An 18,646-nucleotide genomic window follows, 5' to 3' on the forward strand; every position below is an offset into this window, starting at 1 on the left:
GTCTTTCCAATCTCTAGGGAGTTAAGCGAGTGAAAGAGACATGTTGACGAGTGTCGCGAGCGGTTTTGAAATAATGTCCGCAAGAGATGACAGCAGCCGTGGATGTAACCCGTCAGGGCCCGGTATGTTACAAAGTTTGAGGTTAGTTATCAACGGAAGGACAGTTTCCTCAGTCACATGTACAGATTCAATGGTTGGTATCTCGGTGTGAGTGGGACAAGTATTTGCTACAATAAACGTAGAGTAGACTTCGCTAAAATAATCTGAAAAAGTCTCAGCTTTTGCCCGATCTGATTCAGCTAGTAATCCTGAATTTTCGTGTAACAGCAACGGGGGAATACCATCACTACGTTTCATTCGCCGTTTAACATACGAAAACAATCGTTTCGGACAAGTACGGCTATCATATACTAACTGTGGTTCGTAAGCGGTACGGGATTTGGCTATGGTTTTCTTACAGATATTAAGGTATTTTTCGTACTAGCGCTTAAATGGTGCATGACCTGTCAACAAGAATAAGTCCCAGAAATGTTTCCTACGCTTTAACAGCTTCCAGGTTTCTTTATTAATCCATGGAGGGCAATGTGATAGCTTAAGTGTCGACCATGGGATAAACGGCGACGTTACGGACTCGAATGTAGCCTTAAACTTATTCTATTCATCTTCGATCAATCCATCCACGTCGACCGACCAATCGGTCGAGACAGCACAGTTCCTGATTGCCGGAATATTAGCTCGCCAGATATTGGGACGGTAGATAAAAGGCCGCTATCGAAACCACTACCTGGAGCTGTAAGCTCTATCCAGCTGATATGCGGTGCGTTGAAGTCACCAGTGATGAGACAACATTCTGCCATACTTCAAGAACAGATGTGTCTTAAGATAAAGTCGTCAGCCAGACAAGACGGACTACGGTATATTCCTCCTATAGTCACTAACCCATTTCTAGATTTAATCTTACAACATGCTACCTCACATGTACCACTAGCATGAGCCTCCGATATGATTGACTGTATACGAAAGTGATCACCAACGTATGATATTATACCTCCCCCTTTGAGACTTGAAACTATCACTTCTAATACAGATATAGCCTGCAATGAAAGGAGAACAGTCTATATCTACGGTGAACCAAGTTTCTGTAACAGCGATTATATCGGAACTTAATTCTTCCACCATCAGACTTAGCTCGGACGTTTTATTTCTAAGACTAAGAGCGTTCGTGTAGCACACACTTAAGGTATTTTGGCAATCAACCGTTCTACCCATACAGGCCTCGGAAGCATTGACTTCCATGACCTGACTACCCGAAAACCCTTAATGGTAAGGTTAATTCCGCCATTTAACTTGCGAGTCCTCAACTCCGTAAGAGCATTCTTCCACTTGATTCGATCCTCAAGCGGCCAATCTGGTCGGATACGAAATTTTTATCGCGCCATTTAAAAGGACAGTGCTATTTTTCCTCTCTCCATAAATTCTTTTGATTTAATTGTTTATTACGAATGAAGACTACTGTTTTCTCTTTAATCGAATTTATTTCTGTTTAGGTATTCGATTAGAGTATCGTTTCTGTTTCTAAATTAGTTTGACCTCGTTGCTTTTTAGTACTTTTTTCTACTGTATCTGTTAGTACTTTTGGTTATTACAACCTACAATTTTGGTCATAGATCATTTTTTCCTCTGGGTATTATTGCAAAGGCTGGTACCACGAAGTTTGCATGAATTTAACGCCTGCGGTTTTCAAACGGTTCACTGGAAACTGTTGGATACGGCTTTGTTAACTGTGCCGTTCGGATGCAAACAGCTTGCTAACCGAGATCATCTCATTGGTAAATGCTGCAAAAAAGTGTTTTTGCAAGCGTGGTAGGGACACATCGACCACGCAAATTGGTGTGAGGCAAACTCAGGTGAGTTCGAAAACAAGTAACCAACCCCGACGAAAGGAGGAAAGACAATCTTCAAAGAGATCCGTCTTAACCAAAAACTCAAGAAAAGAAGTTTTCTTATGTCCCCCATCTTCTAAATGGTATCCAACCGGAAACGCCTAGAAGCCGCAATCGCAAGGCTTGATCAGTTCCTAGAGGGAAATCCAACAGTACGTTCGGTGTAACTGTGGTTGCTTCTCCTAGCAACGTTGACGAATGGGTACAGGTTGTAAGGAAGAAACAATATGATTATATAAAAGCGAATCATGCCCCCATAAAAGTAGTCGAGAAATTGAATGCTGGTCACAGTGACAGATCAGTTGTTTTTCATGGAATCAAAGTGGGTGAAAGCTCTGAACCGAAAACTCGTTTTGAGCGCGACATTGTGCCGATAAAACAGCTACTTAATCAACTCATGCCTCAAAATATCCCCGGAGTCACCTCGCTAAACGTGAACAGACTAGGTGGTCTAGCGAACTTGAAGCCCAATTAATCCAGACTGCTTAAAGTAGTGTTCAAATCTTCAAATGAATGCGACTTAATTTTACAGAATAGACATAAATTAAAGGGTTCAGGAGTCTTATCCATAAGGACTTGCCAATGGCAAACCGCGTAAAAAGACAGGAAGCCGGAAAAGAACTACAACATAGGTTAGACGCTAGCAAAAAGGACATGAAAATTGTAAATTTTCGGGTTGTGAGGCTCCTACAGAGAATGATGTCGATGCCACTCTGGGTGAAGCACGAAGCCACTAAAATAGGCTCCGGATCTGTTACACTCATGTCCGAAGCTTACTCAATAACCCATCGGAACTAGGTATGCAGATTGACTATACAAAGCCAGACATGATCACAGTCACAGAAACCTGGCTGACACAGTCTATAGATAGTATGGAACTTGATTTCAAGGGTTTCACGTTAGTAAGAGTCGACAGAATACAAAAGCGTAAAGGGGGGTGAGTAGCTCTCTTCATTAGGAATGTTATCCCGTTTGCCCTTATCGACAGTGTACCCTATGAGAGTGGGACGTGTGAATTAGTTAGTCTCCGCTTGAAATGCAAAGGACAAGAGCTGCTGACTGGTTTGGTCTATCGCAGTCCAAGCTGTGAGGTAAGTGAGGTCCTGCTAAACAGTCTCAATACTTGGACACAAAGTGGTCGATGTCTAATCCTAGGGGACTTTAATGCGGAGTGGTCTGAGAGTCCACCAAGGACTTATCAAGCAAACGGTCATTAGTTTTAGCCGTCTTTCCTACTCTTCTGTGTTTCCGTGTCATCCATATTCCATCAGTCGTAGCATCCAAATTAGAACCACTCGAGACAGTAATTGTTTTATCTGGATCACCGGTTGCTGCTCTAGCAGCATGGCCACCGATATCTAATGAGGTGTCACTCACTTATTGTTTCGGGGTAGACGGTTTAATTGCGGGTTTCACAGCTAGATGTCTGGCTTGTGCTGTGGCAGCACTTACGACAATGACGCAATCTTTGCAATCAGTGGACGACACCCTTGAAGTATTGCTTGTCTTTCGTTGACTGATGATGTTTTTTCTTGAGATTAATGTTTGCTTTGGAGTAAAATTAACACAGGTTCACAAACTTTTTATCCTCAATACTGATGACTGAATTGATTTAGCGATAACGCATGGAGTACCTTCATGTTCTATCTGTTGATTTAAAGTAATCATTGAATCACTTTTGAAGATCGGCAGATAATGCCTTCACCTTAGTATCTGATAGAGAGTACTTTAGCGGTTCCAGTGGGTGTGGACGGAGCGGAAAAGCTTTCGCCCAACGGGCTAGCGTGTCTATTAGCAGTAGATCATCAACGACAACAGGCAGGAACCTGGGTATACAAACGATAAAAGAAGAAAAAGAAATTGTTAAATCATGGTAAAACACTATGTTTAGTCCTTGAGTACATGTCAAGTTTCCGCTTAAACGACTTCTAGGTAGTCGCTTGAACTATCTCAGCCTGCAGCGAATCCCAGCACTTGACAGCTCTTAAGGAGTAGATATTGTGCATATTCTCGGTTCTGCTATGTTGTGTCTATACTTTCTGTGTGTTTCCCTTTATTGTTATGTTGGAACTTAACTTAAGTAGGTGTTTAAGGCGATGTCCAGAACTTTTAAAGGTGCTTTAAGCCATTAGAAGGTTACCTCTAAGACTCCTGTACTCTAGTGGGTAGAAATCTAGTGATCGAAGGTGCTCTTTATGAGGCTCGAATTTGAGTCCTCGAAATGATTTCGCGACTCGCCGTTGGATACATTTCAGAGTGTCCTATTCCTTTTGGAGTGAGGGAGGAAATACTATATGCAGTTGGCACAATCTGCACTCAAGAAGCCTAAGGGAATATTCTCGTACATAAACTACAGAACAAGGACGCATCATTGGATTCTCAATCTAATCAAAGAAGGGAGTTAATGTGAAATGATAGAGGGAGATCAGGAAAAAGCAGAGGCTATGGTCAACTATTTCGGGGCAGTTTACACTGAGGAATCTTCTCTAGACAAAGAAATAGACCAAAATTAAGAGTCAACAAACCAACTGCTAACCGTGGGCTTCGATCAAAACGATGTGCTTAAGGCTCCTAGCACCTTAAACATCGAAAAGTCAACAAGACCAGATGAACTACACCCCAAAATCTTGAGACATATTGCACAATATATCGCGGCCCCACTGAGTGTGATATTCAATATGTCACTTTATCAAGGTGTGCTACCTATGAACTAGAAGGACTCACTCGCCACTCCAATACATAAAACAGGACCAAGACAACTTCCATTGCACTATAGACCTGTAAGCCACATCAGTGTTGTAGTTAAAATATAGAAAAGAATAGTCAAACGGACCATAATGGCATTTATGGAAACCACTAACTTGTTAAACATAGAACAACATGATTTTAGAGAGGGTTTATCTTGTACAACGGACATTCACCAAGTTAGATACTACCATGTTCTCCACAATATACACAGCCCTAGTGAGAACTAAGCTTGAGCACTGCATTCAGGCTGCAAGCTCCTGTTTAAAAGGTGACTCGGATATCCTCGAAGAAGTACAGTGGGCAGCAACCTATGCAATTCCAGAACTCCGCGGTTTGCCACATAGAGAGCGGATTGAAAAGCTAGACCTCTTTACTCTATTCTAATGCAGGCTAAGGGGAGACCTAATTCTGATCTTTATAACACTAAGAAATGATTTTGGACCTGACTTATCAAAAGACAAAAGCGAGGAGTCTCGAAGATATATTTGATAGGCTATCAATATATCGAGGATCGTCTGATCTAATCTCGCTAGCGATTGCGGTAGATGTTGAGCACGGCGTTCCCACTCGTGATCTAGTGCGGATGCATGACCGAGCGCCTTCAGCTAGGTGAGTCCATTAAAACTAATGTGGCCAGCATCCAATGTCGAAAACTTACAGAGCTATTTATTTTGGGGATTTATTTACCGCTACAGTACTGTATTTGGAATTCAAAATCAGGTATTAAACTAGTACACAGGAATCATTAGTTCATTTAAACACCACAGGCACTCTTAGCATTATAATATGTAGGTTGAAATTGAGGTCAACCAAGTTTTATCCAAGTTTCTCTAGAAATTAATGTGATGTCAGACTCCGCATCAATTTGCAGCTTAACTGGTCTAGCCACAGTTAGTAAAAATTTGTCAACATGCCATAATAAATTATTCAGACCAGCTCCTCCACAAGCACAAGAAAAAGCACCCAACAAGGATTCTCCAGTCAAATATCAAATTCAATCGATCAGGTACAGTGCACACATCGATCTAAATGACTCGAGCTATGTTCCAACTTTAAGTAGTTGATTTATGGTAAATTATATTTCTACAATAGTTCACAACACCAAGTTCACATTTACAGGTAACATTTATGTTTCTCAGAAGCATTATCCTTACATCATATGAATGTTAATGTAGATAGGCTTTATTAGCATCATGAAAACCCAACCCTTTAAACTTTCAATTGCATAATAAAGATGTCAAAACTGATGTTTACCATCTGAAGAGTTCCATAATAAACATAAGCTTTTCTATGCATTGAGAAATGTTGTTCATCACCGAAAAGTAAATATGATGTATTGTCATATTTAGACGGTTATTTCAACAGATAGAAAATAAACCAGATGAAAAACATTCCGTTCATTTGAGAAACTGGATAACAGTTAGTTACTGTTCAGTAGACAGAACAACAATTCACAAATTATTCTAATTTCATTGTGTTTTCTCGGAGTATCGAATAGCACTGTAGAAATGGATTTCATCAAGGAATAGATATTATTGACTATCATTAAAGCAGACTTATCAGTGAACATAGAGAAATGAGTTAAAAGTGACGTGCAATCGTTATGATTCAAAGCAACACTTAAGTATCAACATATGCTTACACTTACTTAATAGATCATTTCATATCTATGTTAAACGTTTATATGGTTTATAAGGAGACAAAAACAGAATTTTAAATCTTAATCTACTACTAACTACTACTAATTAATTCATAGCCAAATTAATGATCATTCGAAATACGTGCGATTTCAATGAATCTGTGATCATTGGTATTATTACTACATTTCCCCCTTTACAGATATGTCTCATTCACATGGTCTTATTCATAGGTGCTCATGATATCACTTTACTTATTCCTTACACCTCTATGACCTTTAATGAACAAAAGTAACAAAAGCACTTGAATAATCTTATCACATTCACGTTATAATTCGTTATTCACTTATTAGGTCTATTGTTATTATTATTCGTATTAAGTAATCTAGCAATATAGTCTTTCTATTACATCATCTTGGTTATTTCTTATTTACATTTCCCCATGGAATTAGTACTTTAACAAAATATATTTTCATATATACATATACATACGTTCTATTGTGGGACTCCTCCCCAGTGCGCACCTAGGATCTCACCCCTCGAGATTCCATAAATTGAACGTGTTTTTGTTATCATTTTCATAACAAAAAAAATTGTCCATTTACACAGACTGTTTTCTAGCTGGTTAAGTACTGATGATAAATTTATTGAGCACATATTTACAGCACATCGCTGTCCACTCCAGGACTCGAGCCCAGTATCGTTGTCTTCAAACACTACTTGGCTACTGAGGTCAGATACCCACTCGCTTGTGCAGTAAGGTGAAGTTAAAAATTCACTTGGTATTGTTTATTTGAATCTTGTGGTTGGTGTTTAGGACTGAAATTGGTCAGCCTCTTATTAGCATGTGTGAATACTGTGCGTATTGCGTCGATGGCGTTCGAGTCACAGAGTGAACATCAATTTAGAAATACAGATACATTCAGCTGACGAGTCTCAAATAGGACGAATCAAACGTCAAACTGGATTCCAATCATAACCACTATCCATCTTTTCTAAAAATAGAAATACTTTTTATACTTGTTGGACAGAATAAGGACTGATTTCACAATTCTTCGATCGCCTCATTCAATTAAGAGTCTAAAGAAAGTGTTCGGCAGTATTATAAGTTAATAATAAGAAATATTCTTGAAGTAATTCAAATAGCCTGTTATGCCATTGAGTAAACATAATAAGGAGAATTGAGCGACGGAAATTTACCTTTCGACGAAATCACTTATTTAAGCTATACATTCGTTATATGAGAAATACTTATCTATAGAAGGATGGAACAGATTGTGTCATGAAGTGATTCGAGACTGTAATTATCAGATGAGTTTACGTAGTAACCAAGTGGTAAGAGAAGAATATAAGGATGAATAATAATCATCACTTTCTCCATTTTATTATGTTATTCTCTACAAAATATACTAAGAATGTAAAACACCGATTGAAGATCAACGTACTACAATGTGGGTTTATGGAGATTGAAGTAATTTATAAGTTAAATTCAAGAATAGATCAAAACTTGAACATCATCGCAAACCTGGATGCACCGGTCAGTATGGGACCCCATATCATGTGATGACTACTAACTGGCTTCAAGATGGATTCCATGGAGTTCCAGTGAGAAGCTGTGATCAGTGCATTTCATCCATGTGTGTTGTAATGCACTTACTCACTGAAGGCAATAGTGGACAGTCGCACAATACCGTGGATTAGTTGAAATTAGATATTAAAACCATTGGATGCCGGCTGACTAAATGGTCTACAGGTTAAGTGTTCGCACGTGAGACCGATGATGCTGGATTCGAATCTCACTGCTGGTGAGTTCCGTACTGTGACGAGACGACCGATTGACGCTTCCAGGTTCTCAATGGTTGTCTAACATTCATCGATTCCTGATCTCAATCAAAAATGTGACAATCTCCATAGCTCCACACTTAAAACTTTTGAACTGATCAAATTATTTACCATCATACAATAGTTATTCACCACTTTGATTTCAGTCAATACTCTTAATATGTCATTCTCTTGATTTTAGAGAAGGTGAAAACCAAATGATTCTATGAGTAAACGACCACTCAACTCACTCGAAATTAGATGGCGAATGGTCATAGTGTTCGTTCATAGTTAGAGTGAGACTTTCTATGCATCGACAGTCAAATGAATTGTTTTCACGTCATTTTATATTTAGAAAAGTATCAATGTTTTGTGAGATGAGAAATTCACTCATTTTACTTCCGTGAATGTAATGTAGGTGAAGGTCAGTCACATAAGCACATCATTGGAATGCGATAAGTTCTATTCTAATTAAGATTCCTATTACGCCCACCATACAGCATACAGTAAAGAGAATACCATATTGTTTGAATAACGAGGTGAAATGAAGTGGTAGACAACAACAAACTATAATCAATTATGTTTCTGTAGACACTTGAGTTCAACAGAAATATGCTCATTAACTAAATGCTCAAATAATTTACACAGAGAATAGAAAATAGTAAATTTTACTTTGAAGATTGTATAGAAAATAACAGAAATGATAGACGTTGGTGTTTTGTGTGTATTCGATCAGGTAAATCGGACAGAATTCGTAGTTTATCAAATCTTATTCTTAATTGCAAACTATTTGAAAGTCAGTGGTGTTTGTATAAACTAATTGCTCTTTTATACTTGGTCTTAAAATTGCTGACCAGGAAATATCATTTACATCATACTAATTCAGCATAGCGAAATATGCAAGATCATCATTTTGAAGAATTATGAATCCACTTCGTGAATGCCGAAGTTCTTCGGAAGTCACGAGGTCTATGTCTCAAATGTTGCTGAAATGAGAAGATACAACATGGCAGTTCTCGAATTAAGTGAAGCACATTGAATGTATGCTGTGCAGAAAATAATTAGATTCGAGAAATTTGCTGTTGTACTCTGATGATGAGTGAAAAAGTGAATAATACGTTCAGCTCTGTCATTACTGACCCTTGTGTATTCTCCGGTACACTAATATATTTTTGCATTCACTGATATGCATTATATGTTAACTTAGTGAATGGAATCATGTAATCAATATATAGTTTTTATTACTGAACATGAACTCCCTTCATACTCAATGGATTTCAATGAATGCTGAATAAAATAATTCATAAACTTGAAATGTTTAATAAATCTAATCATCATATGAAATACATCAAGTTTCAATCGACATGAATGTGAACTTATCCTATGAGGAGAAATTGACAATGATTCTATGAGATTAGTTCACTATTCCAATCAACAGGATTTCCATGGATATCAATGACTGATCTAACACTCAGGTAAATTCTTATAAAGCCTTAGTGAATAAGTTATATGATTACATAAGCCTTATACTACTTACACTGATGATAGTACTAATAAGAAGAACCAATAGTCATGTGGTAACAGACCACATATTAGTGGTACAATTTCATATACAAATGAAGAAAATTCTAATCCTGATGAGCCGTTCATTCAACTACATATTGTAATACACGAGAATGAAAAATGTTTATGATTGTCGACAGCATTTTGAAGTGCAGAATTCACCTTCACAATACGAAGGATTACTCTTTGCAAATATAATCAAAACATAAATAGTCTTGGTTTCTTGCACTGAAATTACCATTCGTTTTCGAAAGTGTGGACTGTTATTCATTCATCAATAATTCATTCATTATCACAATTGATTGATCACTGGATGGTGATCAATGTCATGTGTGTCAAGTCCTTATTATTCGTGCAGGTCAAATGCTATCAACCACGTTCCCATGTGGCCACCAGTCTAGATGACTCGACACTGCGTGCACTATTGTGAGATTTGATAGTGGTTGAGTGACACGGGATCGAATACGTCAGGGAGCATCAGCTTCCTCAAGATTACAGGTACACTTTGTTGACGAGTGCCAAGTAGCACGAAACCCGGATCCAGAGTTTCCTGTCGACTACCTACAACCACCATCTAACTAATCCATTGTATTTAGCGTAGACTAAATATACCTTGGACAAATAGAATTGATGTGACTTTGTTCACAAGTTACAATTCCACATTCAACAATGATGGAATCATCAGATAGAGTTAATTTGATTGAAATAATATTCAAATGTAAAAATGTAAATTTAGACATCCATTCAAAGGAGTTTGTGCCAATATTAATTTAATCAACCAAACAGAAACAATGAATCATTGACAATCAGTTCATAGATGATTATTAAAAGAAACAAAATGTTTGTTCGTGAAACTATGAGCACACATTTTGAACTACAAGTTCACTAATTACTTAATGAAGTAAAGTAATACTAATGATATCCAAAAATGGTTATCATCAATAGGGGTGAAGAATTTTAACCAACAATGGAAATGGGTCAGCTGATATGCGTCAATAGCTAGCCAGAAGAATATTGCACAACGATGTGTTCATCTACCAACATGATGATTGGTTAACAATGATCGTATGATTTTATGAATTTTGATCGTCTAACTGATCACACTTTGAACCATCCAATCAGAAAGAACCAAATTAACACTAAAAAATCTATATAAACTCAACAAGATCTAACAAGAATTATTATCGTTTTTGACAATATGATGAGGTGAGTGTTGACTGTACAGTTGAGACAAATGAGCGTGTTATATGAATTTCAATGTGATCTAATGAGATAATGTTGTTTTGTTCATCTGAACTATTTCAGATATACTTTTTCATCTGGCCAGTTCATACTGCTCAGTTTGGTCATCGCAATAATTTCAACATTTTTTGATTGTTATGAAATTTGTGAGAATCGTGGACTAGCGACTTATAGCAAATTAATTTTTGGAAACGACTCACATGAATACGTAAGTAATCAGTCAGGTCCTAATACACATATTCAGTCTCACTATTACTACTATTTTCAGACAATCCGCCGTAATCAGCCTTCTCCAGTTGTAGATGAACAGTTTGTAAAATTGGCTGCTGACGAGGTGAGTTGACGTCAGTTTGTAATGAAGGTATTAATTCATATGTTTGTATATTTTCAGAAAATCCCTCTGAAATTCCCGTTTAAATTCTATGGCACAAACGTCAGTGAACTAAAGATGTACAGTAGTGGTAAGAGAATGATTTTCTTCGAACACAAATTGTTACTGAGTTTTGCTTATTCACACGGTTCATACAATTCAGTTTAGTCTCCAGTTTATTTCAAAGTGTTTCCTTCATTCACTGTAGATTGTCAATCAAATTACATATTTTCATTCAGTAAACACAGGTTCATTAGAAATGAAAATAGAAAATGGATTGGGAACGATTTACACTGACTTACTAAAGAGTGGGTTGCCTGAATATGAGATTTCGAATGAGAGTGAGTTATTATATCATTCAGTGATATTTTGTCTTGTTGCTTATTTCTCACTTTCTTTTTTGCGTAAACGATTCATTACTTAACTTGGTTATTTCATGAAAACTCAACAGTACACAGTGATTATTTTGTTTCTGTGATTTATTAGCCTAAAATGTGTTCACAGCACGTATTATTGTCCAATGAAAACGTGGAATAAAAGAGTGATTTACTTTCGAAATAGGCACTAATTGATTGAGCATAGATAACAGATCTAATGATGCTGTCACTCAAGTGGAAACCGCCTGCTCTACTGTCTGTTCAAACTACCACAAAACAGACATCTCACCACTGTGAAACTTCGTGGTAGATTCAATGAATTGAATCAAACTACAGCTACAACAATAAGCAATGTTGTGTGGGAAGTCAGTTTGCATCATTGAAGCACGTGAACTTTCATGTTATGTGCGATGTCCTCTAAATCTTTACTGTCACTTACTTAGTTCTTAAACGTTTAGTGTCTCTCGTCACATTTTCTTGATTATCATATTCGTATGATCATGAAGTTAGAACTCATGCGCTTTCTTCAACATCTAGTCAACGAACAACCATTGACAACCTGCTAATACAACATGATTGATTCGAACCGAAACAAATAGAACATGAAAATGAAGTTAATTCACTCGCTCAGTTATCAGGAATAATGACATTGGAGTAGCATTTCCGCATAATAGCTAGGTAAATAGAGAAAACATTGGAATAACAGGATCTCGGATATCAACGGTATCTTAGTTAAGTAAAATGTGTTAGAACCGCCGTTTTAGGACTAAAATATTCTTCTCAATTGTCGACATTGAAATGTTCATCTCGTCGTTGAAATAATAATAATAATAATGATAAGGATCCTTTAAAGTCTCATTTACTTGAACTCGTTTATTTAAATGTTGAAAAGAAGATGATAGCTGGTGTTCAAACTCATTCTGTGTTGAAATGTATGTTTATTGAATGAGGCGGATATTCAGAATGCAGATGTATAAACACAACTTATTTCTCCTTTCATTATTTCAGAGGAATTTGTAGCTGTCCGAATGATTTTTCACCGAAACATTGATGGTAAAAGTATGTATCCATTAAATGATTGTTTGAACACATGTGACATATTAACACTTACACCATCATTCCTTGTAATTACTCTCACTTTTTCCATTCGGCAAGAGTAACTGAATTCTTTTCAAAAATTGACTGATGTAATAAAGCGTGAAAATTCTGAAAAATTAGACGGAAACTCTATATGGAATCCACGGATTGTTTGAACACATTGATTGAGACATGAAGAACAGTTGAAATCAGCACGAACATACTACATTTGACGAGTAATAGATAGATTATTGTGGACAAATCAAGTCACAGTCTCATTCCACTTGTGGACAGACGAATACAGAGATTCATCTTCGTTGACATGCTTTAAGGAAACATGATGAGAAGTCTGTGTATAAAAATAGGTACATCTGTGTGCATTGCAAAGCCACTTCTGTGAACATCCCATTCATTTAAACATTTACTCATTACACAGTCATTCTTATATATTGATATAGTATATTATTTTTTCAAATTATAAGATTGTTAAGACGATATATATAAGGCTATTCAATTCTCATCTTTAACAAATATTGTAATCAGAGTCATCTGATCGACTGATTTACCAATGTGTTACACAAACAATCAAATTGCCAAGTTCTCTTTGTGAACAAACAGTCAACGGCTCACGTCATGTGTACTTAAAGTCGATTGTTTCATGAGTAATTATAGATAATATTGCGTCAATGCGAATATATATCCACAAGTATCAGATCTGATTAGAAGCTTGAAGATTTATTGTTTCAATATGAAAATAAGCGTGTAGCATACCCTAGACAAATAACCATTTGACATTCATCTTGAAAGATGCATTCATGTTTCATTTACATAATCCTCTTACTTACTTAATTATCTAAACCTGTTACTCCTCGTGGAAAGCACACGTCGCTCAACAGCACACTCCATCTAAACCTGTCCTCAGCAATCCTTTCCACATCTTTCCATTTGTTATTCATCCTTTTCACATGTGCTTATATTTCACAACGTAATGTGTTCTTTGGACTTCCGCTCTTCCGTTAGGGCTTGCCTCGTGATGCAGTTTGATGATTTGCGTAATGTATGTCTTATCCTAACTTCCTCTACAGATGGATGCTGGTTTGTTCTCTGCCACAGAAGGCTGTTGCTGATGGTATCCAGCCAATGGATGTTAAGTATCCTGCGTAGACAGCTATTTATAAATACTTGAACCTTTTGATGGCAGTTGTGGTAGTTCTTGAAGTTTCAGCTGCGTACAGTAGGACTGCCTTGACGTTCGTATTGAAGATTGTGAATTTGATATGAACTGATGGACAGTTGTTTTGAGCTCCATATGTTGTTCAATTGTATAAATGCGGTCCTTGCTCTGCCAATCCTCGCATTCACGTCTGCACCTGAACCTCCTTGTTCATCGATGATGCTTCTCAGGTACATGAAAGATTCCACATCTTAGAGAGATTCTTCGCGAAGTATGATTGAGTGGTTGTCCTCGGTGTTACATTTGACGATGTTGGATTTTTCCTTGTGTATACTGAGATCTACTGATACAGAGACTGCTGCTACACTGGCTGTCTTCATCTGAATCTGTTCGTGTGTATGCGACAGGAATTCTAGGTGATCTGCGAAGTCCAAATCGTCTAATTTATTCTGAGCTGTTCATTCCATGCCATGTTTTCCCTCAGATGTCGAGGTCTTCATAATCCAGTCGACCACCAGAAGAATGAGGAAGGGAGAGAGTGAACAGCCTTGTCTGACTCCGGTCCTTACTTGGAATGCATCTGTCAGCTGTCCTCCATGCACCAATTTGCACTGTAGTCCGTCTGGTGAGATCCGGATAATATTGATAATCTTCTCAGGAACTGAGGATTGTCGAAGAACGTCCTCCTGTCTTCTCTGTCAAATGCCTTTTCATAATCAATGAAGTTGATGTACAGTGTCGAGTTTCACTCAAATAATTGTTCGACGATGATCCGTAGTGTCTCAATTTGGTCTGTGCACGATCGATCCTTACGGAATCCAGGCTGTTGATCTCGAAGTCGGGTGTCTACTGCGTCTTTCATCCGGTTCAGCAACACTCTGTTAGAGACTTTCCCTGGTACTGACAGTAGTGTGATGCATATGTAGTCCTCACATTTGCTCACATCTCCTTTCTTTCGTATCTTGATGAGTTACCTTTCTTTTCAGTCCGTCGGTATTTCGTCGTCCACCCAGTTCTTCTTCAATAGATGTTGGAGCATATTCGCAGTTACTTCAATATATGACTTCAATTGTTCAGCTGGTATATTGTCAGGTCCTGCTGCTTTCCCGCTCTTGATTTGTCTGATAGTCATTCTGATTTCTTCGGTCGTTGGTGGGGTGACATTTATAGGTAGGTGGATTCAATATAGCTGGTCTATTCAACAGTTCCTCAATGTACTCTATCTATCTACTCCTCGATTCCTGAATCTTGATGATTGTCTTTTCTTCCTTGTCCGGTCTCTTTGGTTTAGTATATTTCCCTGCTAGTTTCTTCGTTGTATCGAATAGTTGTTTCATATTTCCTTCTCTTGCAGCTCTCTCCCCTGTCGTTGCTAGTTCTTCCTAGTATTTCTACTTGTCGGCTTTAATGCTATTCTTCACTTGCTTGTTTGCTTCTGAGTACTCAACTTGTGTCTTGACTATCTCTGCTCGTGTTCGGCTGTTATTAGTTGCTGTGTTCTTGTTCTTCCTTCCTTCAAAATTGTCTAGTGTTTCTATAGAGATGCTTGCTGCCGCCTCCTGACACCTCTTAACACGTTGACGCTAGTGCTTCTTTGATAACTTTCCAGCTCCAGTTTTAAATTTGCCACAACGAGGTAGTCTGGTGATCTGAAGTTCTGTCAGCTCCCCTCATGCTTCTCACATCTTCCAATGTCCTTAGGATTTTTTGTTGAGGCGAATATGATCTATCTGGTTCTCTGTGGTGTGATGCGGTGAGATCCATGTAGCTTTGTGGAAATATTGTGCCAACTATGACCAATTTGTTGAATGCATATAGATTTGCAAATCTTTCTCCAGTTTCGTTTCTCTCTCCCAGTCAATCCATGTCGTCTCACGATATCTTCATATGGGGTGTTGTGTATTCCGACTACCGCGTTTAGATCTCCCATTAGGATGATGAGGTTTCGTCTTTAGCACTTCGCTATGATTGATTGCAGCTTATCGTAGAACTGATCTTTATCGTCGTCGTTGCTATCATCGGTGGGTGCATATGATTGAAAAGCATTCATCGTGATCCCGTTCTTATTTGTGTTGAACGATGCTTTGGTGATCCTGAGTCCGTGAGATTCCCATCCTACAAGTGCATTTCGTGCTACTTTGAACAGCATTAGTGTGTGAAGCGTTTTCATGTTCGTGACTAAATTTGCTCAACCCTCCTTCTTTATCCGATCTTGGGAACGTAAGTAATTGTAGGAGAGCTAAAGGTATAATTGCATGACGTTCAGCAGACTATATTTACTTCGAATTCAACTAAAGAAATCATTTGGGATAACGCGGTAAATATCTGCCTAAATCTGATCACTGTGTGGGTAGACACATACAATGTCACATCTGACAATAACATGTTCATCATAAATTCCTGAAATTTTAAATAACGACGGTCTTCTTGTTGCAGGTGTTGAATTGAAGGTGTTAAATCTCATACATCCGAGCGGGAAGATATCTGTTTATTATGAGAACGTAAGTCGCACAATTAAATGTCACAGTGGTTTTGTTTCAAATCCTTCAGATTGTTCCACTATTTAATGCAATTCAATACAGTCGAATGCATTGATGTACATTGAAGACGACAGAAAGAGATCAACATTTGTTCATGTGCATACAGACTATATGATGCCATTAACAATCCTTTTGTGACACACTTTATTCTAGCACTTTTATAAAAGAGTGAATGGTAAGGAGTCACCTGAAGATATTCTGGTGTCTTCGCGCCGACTAAGTACAAACAGTGTACGTCAGGGTACAACTTTTATGAACAAGAACATGAGTGAGAGCAATCGAATATATTTGATAGGAAATTACAGAACTTGTTAATAAAATCTAACAATCATATAGTAAATGCTTAATTTGCAAAATGTCCACCAATTGTCTTAAAATAACTCAGACTGCATTGTTCTTGCATTTTCATACAAATTGCATTCTGTTTTCAATCTTTACTGCTCGATCTCCTTGTCTCTCTGGTGCCAGACATTCTGTTCCTGCCTAAAGTCATATAATTCTTATATGGATATAAGTAGCTGACACCACGCTACAAAGGAACAATTAAATATTGTCAAGCTTCGTTACGTCTTCTGAAGATCAGATGTTTGAATAGTCCACTCTTGAATGTGTGTAACTGTTCTAATGCCAGAATTTATTAATTCACCCATTCGGAATACAGGCAGCCAGGATGGGCTTTTAAGATGAAAGGTGTCATGTGTGTTAAACTGAATCAGTCTTTATTGTTTCGAGGTAATCAGAACACATTATGGAAAGCATTCTCTTTGGAAACAAGCACTAATGGATGGAAGTGAGCACATCAACACAAGCACACCACATGACTACACATTCACGTGCAGCAACATTTCAGTCATTCACAAGCACATTTCTATCAACCGACGTGGATATTCATCTCACATTATACCACCTCAGTCCATGATAGATAGATAGATCGTTTATCTAACTTCTCTGAAGTTGACAAATGAGGTGAGTCAGAATATGTTTTTAGACTAGATGGAACATAGTTTTAAGGAAACTGAGACGATCAGCATGCTTACTGTGAGTATGATAATTTGTCTTTGTTTAAGATTATGTAAACGACGACACATTACTTCAATGGTTGGTTGATTTTGTGATAGGTGTTAGTGTGTTGACAGATCTTGACTCAGACATTCATTACATCTTTTCAGGTTTCTGAGGAAATCAGGGAAAATGAATTGGAATCGGTCGTTAACCGTCACTTCCTGTGTCAAGTAGGAGGTAACAAATGTCATTTATATTCTGATTTACACTGAAATACATGAACAACCATCTGTTAGACTAATGTTACATTCTTTTTGTAACTTATTTGCTGTATTTCAACACATGTCATGTCACATGAGATAAAGAGTCATTGGATATTTGGAGGAATATTTCGCATGTGTTTACCGATTGACTGATCCAGATAGGGATATATGAACGACGAAATTAGGTAGATGATACAGCCATTATTTTATTCACTTACTCATTCACTGTTCAATTCGTCAAACCTGTAGTCCCTATTCTTCTACTACTCAATACAAAAGGAAGCATATTTTGTCAAACAGGACTCATAGTTGTTTTACACAATGCTGAAACTTCACGCTACTCTTAAATGGTGGTTGAAAGATGAAGCTGAGTTCCAAGGCAAGCGTTTAGTGTAAGTGATTAGGTTGGATGCAGTCTTTATTGATTGACTATGAGAAAGTGCATTAAACATTTGGTCAAGAGCTACCTGATGATCTGTTGCGATGTGATGCTGAGTCGTTTCACAGTAAACCTCAATGTTGATAATTTGTGAAATTATTTCTAACGAGTTAAACATATTTTTTAAAGATGTTGCACTGACACGCGTATAACACAAATCAGAAACTTAACGACATCATTTTTCATTTACTGGTTAGACGATGATCACTTTCGAAACCAAAATTCATTTAAAGCATATTTCGTGAGGATGCTGTTTGACCATCATTGTATTCATGATAAGATATTAAACTGTTTTTTATTTTGATTGCTCCTTATACGTGCAAGCACGTTGTTATACTTAAAATGGAAATCAATATTTTAAGTGTCTTTTTCTGTAAATCTTATTTGAACAAGCACCGATATCCGCTGTTATTGATGTTCCTCGAAAGTGGATCAAAACTAAAACTTTGG

General features: G+C 37.5%; 1 protein-coding gene across 1 annotated transcript; it reads left to right on the top strand.

Annotated features, from left to right (window-relative positions):
• Positions 1-10,910: 10,910 nt before the first annotated feature.
• MS3_00010251 (uncharacterized protein) lies at positions 10,911-17,795 on the top strand (the record flags this gene model as incomplete). Its single annotated transcript, XM_051218610.1, has 8 exons — positions 10,911-10,918; positions 11,018-11,162; positions 11,199-11,288; positions 11,346-11,415; positions 11,564-11,665; positions 12,710-12,760; positions 16,389-16,453; positions 17,662-17,795. The coding sequence occupies 8 exons, from the start codon at positions 10,911-10,913 to the stop codon at positions 17,764-17,766; spliced, it is 636 nt and encodes a 211-aa protein (XP_051075572.1). The 3' UTR covers positions 17,767-17,795.
• Positions 17,796-18,646: the final 851 nt, after the last annotated feature.

Source organism: Schistosoma haematobium, chromosome 1 (genome assembly GCF_000699445.3).
Source record: "Schistosoma haematobium chromosome 1, whole genome shotgun sequence".
In the NCBI taxonomy this organism is placed as follows: domain Eukaryota; kingdom Metazoa; phylum Platyhelminthes; class Trematoda; order Strigeidida; family Schistosomatidae; genus Schistosoma; species Schistosoma haematobium.